The following is a 10677-nucleotide window of genomic DNA, read 5'->3' as shown; positions in this document are numbered from 1 at the left end:
TTATCAAGTGGCCAACGAATACAGACGGGCAGTATTAAGTTTGGGGTTGGAAGGGCACCCCAAGTGCTGCTCTGATCCCTGAGATGCTGGTTTGGGCTTTTCCCGATCCAGGCTGAGCTGTGCGCCCCGCACTGCTCGACAGCTGCTTGAGTCATTCCGGCAGGAGCGGTTTGTCCCCTCTGGCCAGGAGGCGCGATCACTGCGGGTCCAGATGCCCAGGCTCTGAGGACACTGGGCAAACCGGCGCCCGCGCTGGGGTTTAAAGCAGCGCTGCGCACCCGGCGGCGGAGCGCCGAGGGCCAATCCCAAACCCACTTCCTCAAGACCCGCTGGTCCCAGGTCTCGGCGACGGTCGCCGTGAGCGCCGGTGACTTTGGCTTTGGCTGCAAGTCTCCTGACTCACGTCACCAGCTTGACAGCCTCGCACCAAATCAGAGGACGGCGCTCGCCGGGAGCTCCCGCAGATTAGAACTCGCCTCTCCTAGCCCCTCCCCTCAGTCCCATTTAAAACTCCCATCGGCTTTCCTGAAAAATTAAGAGTGGGCTCAGTTTCTGCAGCGCCTTCTTCCACTGCAAGATGGTAAGTGAGGAGCTGGCGTTAGCTAGTCCGCTGGCAAAACCAAGGGGCTTTGAGAGCTAGTAAGCTTTGCCTTTAGAATTTCTTCCACCTTGGAAACAAGATTTCTCTGCCACCTGCCAGTTAAAACAGGTCTTCTTTGCTGTCACAACTCCGTTTTAATCTACCCTGTCTTCTGACTTTTTCTGTGTGGCATTCTCAGTCTCTCTCTAGTCCTTTTGCCTTCTCTGTTATTTCTATTCTCTGTACTCTCCCCCAACTTTCCCTTTACACTTGCACTCTCTTTTCATTCCACCTCTTCTTTTAGATTATGTGCATATTTGCAAACACTTGAACTTGAGGCTAGGGATATTTGGGTTTGTTTTCTTCTCAGGTGTCAATTGCATAACAGCTCAGCTCTGATTCCAATAATAACCTCAGGGAAAGAGCCTGCAAACATGCTTTTAGAATCAAAGAAAATAGAACTTAATAAACTTTTGGCTGAATTTCTTTGGTCTGCACTGCCCACGCTGGACTTGCTTCAAGACTGGACTTTTTCAAAACTTAACTTACAGGGAACATTAACAAAGTGTGACTTAATTGACTTAACTTTTTTTCCCCTCCTCTATCTTCTTATTTATTTTCTCTCTGTTTATGTTATGCCCAAGAAAGTTCTCAAGTCAACAAAAGACTTGTTGTGGTCAAAAAGAGTTTGTCCAAAGCTGGGCTCTGTTGAAATGAATGGTTTTTACCTGATTAAACATTGACAAATAATTAGGAATGAGCCGTTGTACAAATTAACCCAGGGAGGCTGCATACCTGCCCCTGACTGGACATTTTGGAAGGACTGTGTGTTTGAGGAGTCAGGGGCAGGAGGGTGTTCACTGGCTCAGAGCACAGTAGAGAATACCTGCCAGGCAGTTAGTTGTGGCAAGATAACCTTGGAGGATCATTAAAACCTGGAGAGACCAAGATAGAGCTGCTATCTAACCTATTTCAATAGGATCCAGTAGCATTTCAAGCCAGAGGGAGAGGGGAAGGAGGACAGGAGGAACAAAACAAGTTTATAATTTGGAAACTAAGAAACTGAAATAAGGACGCTAGATTCTAGGACATGTTTCGTCCATCTCATCCTTAGCATTCTGAGTTCTTTGCAATTCAAAGTTTTTGGAAATACAAATAAGATATTTGCCAGAAAGAGCCAAAAAGTTCTTACATGTTTCATTCATTAAGTCAAATTCCTTCTTTCTTAGCTCTTGAGTAGCCTGTTAGATGACTCAGACATGGCAACAGAGAATACTACGGAATAATTTTGGTCCATCTAATACTAGCCTGTTCTTTGCTGAGAGGACCTAAGGAAAGTACTGGGCAAACCAAGGGGCTGATTGCTTTCAGTAGTTACATTTAGACCACTCAGAATTAATCTGGGATCTATACTTAACATCTTTACTGTCTTTCATTCACTGCATATGTTTTTTGCTTCTTTCTCTCACTCTTTGCCCCCTTCTATATCCCCATTACCCCATCTCTTGTGACCCCCTCCCCAACCCACACACTGAATTTCACAGAACACCATTCTGCCTTGCCAAGACCAGTACTTTGTAGGAGGCCAGAGCTATAATTGCCCGTATTCCACTACAACATCAGAATCTAGTGTTGACGTTTCCACGGAGACTTGGGTCTCTTTCTGGGCTGCTGGTCTCCTGGACAACAGAGAGACCCAACAAGCACCACAGGCACAGGGTAAGTTTTGCTCTTCTGCCTTCCTGGTAGATCTGAAGCTCTTTTCCAGTACTCATAGTTGCAAGGCATTATGGGCTGGAACACTGTAGAGGAAGAGATGATATGTAAAGTTTAAGACAGACTGAAGACTCCCATGTATTTGCAACCTAAATAATTTCCATTTTTGTACTTGCCAAATGGTGAAAATGGGATTCTGCCTCTTGGGCACTGGGAAATATGTATTCCTCCCTATACTTTACAGTTCTGAGTAATTTCCAAGTCACTGAGAAAATTTGGGTCTGAGTTAACATTGTGTAAACAGTACTAGTGATATGCTTTTTCAATTAATTTACAAGATGGAGCAATTTTTTTTTTTGGAATTCAGGATAGTTTCTCTGGGTATGAGAGATAAGCAAGGAGAAATAATAACTTTATTGCTTATTTCATAAAGGAAATTCTATGATACTGTTTTATAAGCAAAAAAAAAAAAGCGATTCCTTTGTGCTTAAAGAAGACTTCAACTTTGATAGGAAGTTATACATTAATTTTGCCTTGGGGCTTAGTAACCAGTGTTTATATATGTTAAAGGAATTTCTATAGTAACACTCAAGTTTCTAGAAAAACTCTAAAACACTTTAGAATTCAATATCTGCACTGTTGGTTATGCCACACAACTTTATTACATTTGAAAGACACAAACAAAAAGCTCCTAAATATTGCAACACACTTATATGTCAGGAAGGAAGTTATTCAACTTTTTAGTTTTCTACCACAAGAAACAGAAAACCGAATGCCCAAGAATATGAAACCAAAGCATGTATACAATTTTATTCCCATCTCCTTGCCCATCATTCCACTTTAGTAAAAAATATTTCAGTAATATTTTAGTTTAAGTAGAGGAGAGCAAGAGTCAAAACTGTATCAGGTGAGGAAAAGAAAATAAAAGTAAACCAAATTAGCATGCCCAAGCAGTTTTTATTGGTAGGCATAGTTTTCTTTCCAATATGAAAAAACAAACAAAAACTCTTTGAAAAAACTTCATATACATACGGATGATGACATTTGAAATACATGACTTTGAGGATAGTTTTGAGATTTTTGTCCAGTTCTTCAGAGAAAGGAGTTCAATTATTTTAGTCAAAAGATCCATTCCATGGAATTCTGAATAAGTACGCTCTATCAGACTTAACTTATAGTCAGGCTGGTAGAGATTTTCATCTGGGGAAAATGGTAGCATCAAAAATAGGACTGGGAGTTCCCATCATGACTCAATGTTTAACAAACCTGACTAGTATCCATGGGTACATGGGTTCGATCCCTAGCCTCGCTCAGTGAGTTAAGGATCCAGTGTTGTCATGAGCTGTGGTGGCAGATGCAGCTTGGATCTGGTCTTGCTATGACTGTGGTGTAGGCTTGCAGCTATAGCTCCAATTCGACCCCTAGCTTGGGAACCTTCATATGCCATGCGTGTGGCCCTACACACACACACACACACACACACACACACACACACACACACGGATTTAATTCAAGAGCCAAACACTATATTATCAAGCACTACTGCTTAGAAAATAAGATAAATACTTGAAATTCTTAATAGAATTGCAGTGTATGCCTAGTTGGAGGTGGGGCCAATAAACATGTGCATGAATTAATCATGCAGATGAGACAGTTGTTATACATTTAGCCAGCAGAAATATATATGTTAGGAAGACACATGACTTCTTTACTCCTAAAATTTCACTTCTGTCACCACTTTGGCATATAGTTTATAAATATTTGTCTTTCATGGTATGCTTGTCCCTTCTGAAAGCTTCGAATATCTTATTTTCCCTTAGGAAATGGCTTATTTTAGAAAGGTAACCGAACCTATTACCTTTCTGAAATCCTTCGGTAAGTTCTTTCTTACACAAAAACTTCATGTTATGTGTTCTCAGTTATCCATTTGGTGTTTTCACATAGAATCATCCAGTGACTCAAATTTCCCTATTCCTAATTCGTGTTCCTGGGAAGAGGCTCAGCTTTCCTCTCAGCTCTACAGAAACAAGCAGGTATGTGCAGGCAATCTGACCATTGAGACTAGCCATGTTCCATGCAGTTCATTCTCAAGGCCATGTCTTAATGTCAGACGGCTTCTTCTCCCTTGTTCAACTCATTGACTTTCACATTAGAACCAAGGTGCATATTAGTCCACAGAGAAATCAAAGTGAAGCAAACAGTGTGACAGAAAATAACAGCAACAAAACCAACAACAACCAAAACCCTTGAGGAAGACCTGCAGTCAAGCCCTGACTTATACATTTTAGCTGCATGACATTTCCAATCTTTCTTTTCTTTATCTGTAAGACAGAGATATTTGTGCTGTCTACGTAGCTCAGAGGGCTGTTGGAAAGATCAAAATGATGTAATGAGTGTGGGAGCATTGTAAACCATAAACAGCTCATCACTGGGAGAAGGGATGATGATTATAAAAGTTCTTGCGAAGATTGCTTCATTTTGCATATTTTGTTTGCTGGTATTTCTGAGGCAGAAATTTAATCTAGTGGACATACAAATAGATTGATCTGAGGCTGAAGGAAGCCAACCTACCTCTTTTCTTCTTCTTCTTTTTTTTAACATGCAAGGAAGCAATGAAACCTTTCTAAACATCGTTTTCTATATTTAAACAGTTGCATACAGCTCATTTTCCTACATACCTTCCCGATTCCCTTGTGGTTACAATTTTAAAAGTCATATAATCTCTTCAAACACTTTACAATGAATACAAATTCAGAGCACGAAACTGAACAGTCAGGTGGCAGGTGGGTGTAGATTGAATTTAGGCCTCTGAGGACAAGGACACCCTGAGATTGAGTTCATAAAACAAACAGAATAATAATCCAGTTTAAACAGGTTAAGGATCAGTGGCATTGTAATAAGGTTACAAAGTCAATACAGTGGAGCAGCCTTCACCATTGTCTGCTTTTTACAGCTCCAAGATACTCTGGTGCAGAAGGAAGAAGAACTTGCTAGGTTACATGAAGAGAATAATCATCTCAGACAATACCTGAATTCTGCTTTAGTAAAATGTCTTGAGGAAAAGGCCAAGGTATGTGACTATCACCTTTATAATGACCAAGCAGTGATCTGAGAAAGAACACCATTTGGGTAAAACTCCTGGATTAAATGTAAGGAGTGTATTAAACAATGTGTCTTGAAATGCATTAATAGGATGGGTGAATTTTTCTAAAGGAAATTCAGCACTTTCACGAACATTTTAATGTGTCATTTCTTTGAAGTATCTAGATTGTAGATTTTAACCATATATTATAAAAGGAGGTGCTTAAGAATCAAAAACCAGTCAAGGGCATTGCTGAGACAACAGAGGTTAATCAAATGGGTTGCATGGAATATTGGAGTGCAAATTAGATCTGAGAGACACTAATTTCTTTTAATTATCTGTTTGACGTTAGGTAAGTCACTCTCTCACTGGAGGCCTCAGTTACTTCCTTTGTAAATGGATAGGTTAAAAGACCTTTTAAAAATCTTTCCAGCTCTAAAATGTTATAAATATGGCTGGATCCCAGATCTCTTGACTGGCAATTAGACAAAGCCAGCTACATTGTCTTTTAATGAACTTTTTTTCTCTTACCTTTTGAAAATGAACCGTTTCAGGAGGTCCTCGTTGTGACTCAGCAGGTTAAGGACCCCACAAAGCATCCATGAGGATGCAAGTTTAATACCTGGCCTCGCTCAGTGGGTTAAGGATCTGTCATTACCATGAGCTGTGGCATAGGTCACAGATGCAGCTTAAATCTGGTGTTGCTGCGGCTGTGGCGTGGGCCTGCAGCTCCAACTCAGCCCCTAGCCCAGGACCTTCCATATGCTGCAGGTGTGGCTCTAAAAAGAAGAAGAAAAAAAAAAAAAACAAGAAGAAGAAGAAGAAAAGAACTGTCTATAACTCAAGGATAATTTTCCCATAGTCTCCTTTTTTGTTCTTCCTTTCTTTGGGTTTTGTATTTTTTGTTATCTATTTGCCATTCTGTTATAACCTCATTGTTTCTATCATCAGTCTTCACTTCTGGACAAGCTACATCATTTATCTACATCAATCATCAATCGTGCTTCTTATGACTCTTACCAGATATAACAGTTCAGAGAAGAAAAAAATACTATATATTTTTTTTTAGAATTCAGTTATCTTTGCTAAAAAATGGGAGCATAGCTTGCAGTTATTAGTCACAATTCTGTAAAAAAGGGCAATTATTATATTAGCAAGTGGTATTAATTAGGCAATTTTTTTTCTCTCTTGTTTCTCAAGTTTCCAAGATTTAGGATAATATGATATATATCACATGAGAGTGCTATGAAAGTTAATAAAATTAGAGGAAGTAGCATTAGGTTAATAAAATTAGAGGAAATGGTATTACATAGCATTTCAGTCAGTGACTGTCTAGACTCCGTTAGCTTAGCTTTACATCTAGGCTGTGTGATCCTTAGCAAGTTGGAAATACACCTGTGCCTCAGTTTCCTTATTAAGGGAGATTTTAATAGTATCTCTATAAAATATGATCATGAATGTAAACCAGTCCTTAATACATGATAGTTGCTATTATTGGCATCATCATTGTCATCATTACTTACCTGAATTGAAATTTTAAAGACGTAATTATTCCTTTTAACTTTTAAATGACTAGTAAAATAATATGAATTTGAATTTCTGGGTGGTATCATAGATTTTCATTTAGAAACAGAAGTTAATCCAATCAGTTTTGCTTTTGTGTGTGATCACAGAAATGTAATCAAAATTTCTAAGGAATTAATGTTACTAGTAAATACTCGAGAATAAGTACGGAAAATGACATTGGTTGATTATCTGATTGTGGATTTTCAAATATTACTTCCCCAGAAATTGTTGTCATCAGATGAATTCTCCAAAGCTTGCGGGAAATTCAGAAAGGGGAAAAGGAAACCCAAAGAGCAAAGATATTTTCCTCCTGAGATTCCCCATCACAAAAATGCCAAGCGAAACCTTTCGAGGGAATTTGCTAACTGTGAAGACCAACCTGGGCCCCCAGTGGATCCCTGGGTTCTTCGAACACTGGGATTAAAAGATCTCAATACCATTGATGACACCTCATCAGCTAACTACAGTGCCCTCTCGTCTCATCCCAGACGGACCACCAACTCATTTCCCCAGTTTCTAGACCATGCAATTGATTATCCCAGAGCCCCTGGGGAAGATCTACCACTTGACTATGGAGGTGATGGAACTGCCTCCTCACACACCACTGCCAGCCACAGGGAAGATTTCCACTTCCTTTCTCAACCTTCAACCCCCCCAGGAGGGCTACAAACTCTTCCTTTCTATGCTTCTAATGTTTCCCCCAATAAGACAGAGATGGCCTTTTCCACATCCCTGAGCCCTCACTGTAATGTGAAAACTCACTCCTTCCACCAGGGACAAGCCTTTGTTCGTCGTGACGAAGAGGGAGGCTGGAAGTTTACCTGGGTCCCTAAGCAGTCTTAGTGGCCCTCTCTTCTACCACAAAAGGCTGCCATGAACTCTGTTTACAAGAACCTCTTGCACTTGAACCTGAATATGTGGAAAATGCAAGCAATTGCCCAGACTGTCTCCTGCCGCTTTAAATGTCACTCTCACTTACCCACTTAAATCTGCAGGGAATGGCTTCCACGAATCCATAATGAAACATGCCTGCTCTTCTTTCCCCTAAATTTGACTTGTTTATACACCCACACCTGCTGTTAACTTCGTCCCTTGGCCCTATACTTGAAAAGGTATTTTCCAATTGCCTGAATATTCCTTAGAGACCTACATATGCTCTTCCAATTATAATGAGTCTAACAGCTTTTCTTCTTTCATCAAGCAGTTTAAATGTTCACAGCCTTCTCCCTTTCACTTTTATTCCTCTCCTATTCCTCTTCATTTCTAAAAACTGCCTTTGAAATGAGCGTTATAATTGCTCCAAGTACCTGTTAGTAAGTGTTCAAATAACTGGGGGTGGGGTAGAAGCAAATGTCTTTGTCCTTTGCTGTTCCAGAAGACATAAAGTAGGTTTGACGAATGCTATTTGTTGGGCACTTCATTGGGTGTCCCATGGTAGAGTTGACCAAAAAAAAAAAAAAAAATCTCTTCAACAGCTATAACTATACTCATAAGCAGCATTACTGATACATTAAAAGGTAAAATGAATTTAAATTACTTCAAAATGCCCACATGGTATACAGCTTCTATAGGCATGTGACACTGTGTTTGCAACAAACATGACAAAAGAAGAACATTTTTGAGGGACTATTGGGAGCAGAATAAATCACTATCTTTAACTACGTAGATGCTGATAAATTTCTATCCCTGATGGTATAGTATAGCTTAGCTCTGATGCTATCTTGCTCATTCATTCAGTCATTCATATATTCATTCTTTCATGCATCAACACACCAAAAATATTTGAAGAACACCAACAATGTACCAGGCATTGTGCTATGAGGTGTTAATAAAATGGGAACAAACTTAGATACTATGGGAACCCTTAAGAGATTTAGACTCATTCATCTGCTGACAAAAGTCAGACTAGATAATCACTAACATTCTATAAATGAACCTGGGTCCCATCAGATTTACTCCAGTTCTGCCATCCCAGGGCACCATTCTCTACTTTGATTGTCATTGCAGATATGTTGATTGAACTTTTTTAGAGTCAATTTAAACAAAATGTAAGCCATTTGCAATTAATACTAGAAATCATTGCTCTGATCACTATATTCTTTTCCTGGTATGAACCCATTTTCCAGGTTAATTCAGTCTATGTGAAAACATGCATCTAAAAGAAAAAGAAACATTATTTTTTAAACATTTGTGCATAGATTTAATGGAAATATTGACATCAAAGAGTTCCCTTTCTAAATTAAAAAAATGTTTTCTTCCTGCTCATGCTAGTTCTCCTTTTTTTTCCAATTCCCCAATCTCCCTTTCCTTCCATAATTTATCAAAGATGTGTAGCTTTGATTTTGGGGGGACCAAATTTTAGTTGATGATAAAACCCACCATATTGAACCCCTTTCCCATTTTTCTTTTTTCCACCTTTCAGTAAGATATCTTACATAATCAGTGCCTGAGAGCTTGAGTATTCTGTATAGAATTCTTTGTGACTAAGACATGTCTTTTGTTGCTATATGGTTCTTGCTTTATTTTGATGATATGGACAAATAATATATCTTATAAAGTTTTGTTGTTGTTACCACCCAGTTTTCTTCATAATCCATGAAGGTGAATCAAATATATTAATTATTTTCATTACTTAGGAAGAGATAGAACTCACTCTATTTTCTAAAAATGAAATCCAAAAATTAAAATTGCCTTTTACATTCTACTATCTGTTCCCCTGGTATGGGTAAAATTGATCTCTTTTCAATAACAAATTTAAGAATTAGAATTGACTATACTTTAGTCACTTGATTTAATAGAAATCAAGAAAACAAAATAAATATTTTGAAAGTCTAAATGATCAAGCTGTAAAACAAAATTGATAGGTCAATAAATAATCATTTTGCATTTTTTTAAAAGTGCTTTTTCATGTGTTAAGCATTAGGAGGAAGCATCCAGGCTTAGCACATTTGGTACATAAAGCAAAACCACATAATATGTAATAGATTTTAAGTAAAACTTGGTCCTAGCCTTGTTAAAAGAAATTGTAGCATATTTGTGGTAAATGAGAACTTGCTCTGGCTTTTATGGGAGAAAATGACCACATATTTACACAATCCTATAGGCCTTTGATACTCTCTTGAATTATGTACAGAAAATTATTTTGTTGATGTTTGGAAAATTAGAAATTTCCCTTACCTGAGTATATATTCTAACATTTATGGTTTTACCATATCCATCCAATAAACCAGAGTTAATATTTTACTAATATAAAGTGAGAAATAAAAAATAAATAGCACTTTTGTGATTATGATGAATATTTTTATACTGTACATTAACAGTTTCTAATAATGGATTTTCTTCCCCTAGGTTTTGACCATAATCTTTTGATTTGCACCACTTTTGTATAATACACGTGGCCAGGCTAATATTTTCAGCATTTAGGTTTCATTGGTTATTCCCATTATCCAGGATACACTAATGAGGGTTTCAGATGTTAAGGGACTTAAAGGGTGAAATGCTTTGTGTGTACAGCACTCTCTGCCCTAACCTCCCATAAAAGTTAGAATCCACTATCAATTTTTAAAATTTGATAACATCTCCAATGTCCTCTGATCATCTAAAAATAAGTCATACTTGTATCTCACTAGTATCTGGAAAATAAAGGCAATTGGAAAACCTCACTTATGCAGGTGACATTTAATGAATGGGATTGTTTATTGCTGCAGTGATGCTAAACTATAATCTTGAAGAA

General features: G+C 38.3%; 1 protein-coding gene across 1 annotated transcript; it reads left to right on the top strand.

Moving 5' to 3' along the window:
• The first annotated feature begins 366 nt into the window (after nucleotides 1–366).
• GMNC (geminin coiled-coil domain containing) lies at nucleotides 367–9132 on the top strand. The gene is made up of 5 exons (XM_047755443.1): nucleotides 367–580; nucleotides 2125–2299; nucleotides 4241–4329; nucleotides 5250–5366; nucleotides 7167–9132. The coding sequence occupies exons 1-5, from the start codon at nucleotides 578–580 to the stop codon at nucleotides 7785–7787; spliced, it is 1005 nt and encodes a 334-aa protein (XP_047611399.1). The 5' UTR covers nucleotides 367–577; the 3' UTR covers nucleotides 7788–9132.
• The last annotated feature ends 1545 nt before the right edge of the window (nucleotides 9133–10677 follow it).

Source organism: Phacochoerus africanus, chromosome 1, assembly GCF_016906955.1.
Source record: "Phacochoerus africanus isolate WHEZ1 chromosome 1, ROS_Pafr_v1, whole genome shotgun sequence".
In the NCBI taxonomy this organism is placed as follows: domain Eukaryota; kingdom Metazoa; phylum Chordata; class Mammalia; order Artiodactyla; family Suidae; genus Phacochoerus; species Phacochoerus africanus.
This window is presented reverse-complemented; position numbering and strand designations above follow the sequence as displayed.

What these genes read in the sequence shown, in the direction of transcription:
- GMNC (XM_047755443.1), top strand. An exon ending in ACAAGCACCACAGGCACAGG is followed by an intron (nt 2,300 to 4,240) that starts GTAAGTTTTGCT and finishes GTTTTCACATAG; the next exon opens with AATCATCCAGTGACTCAAAT. An exon ending in GTCTTGAGGAAAAGGCCAAG is followed by an intron (nt 5,367 to 7,166) that starts GTATGTGACTAT and finishes TTACTTCCCCAG; the next exon opens with AAATTGTTGTCATCAGATGA.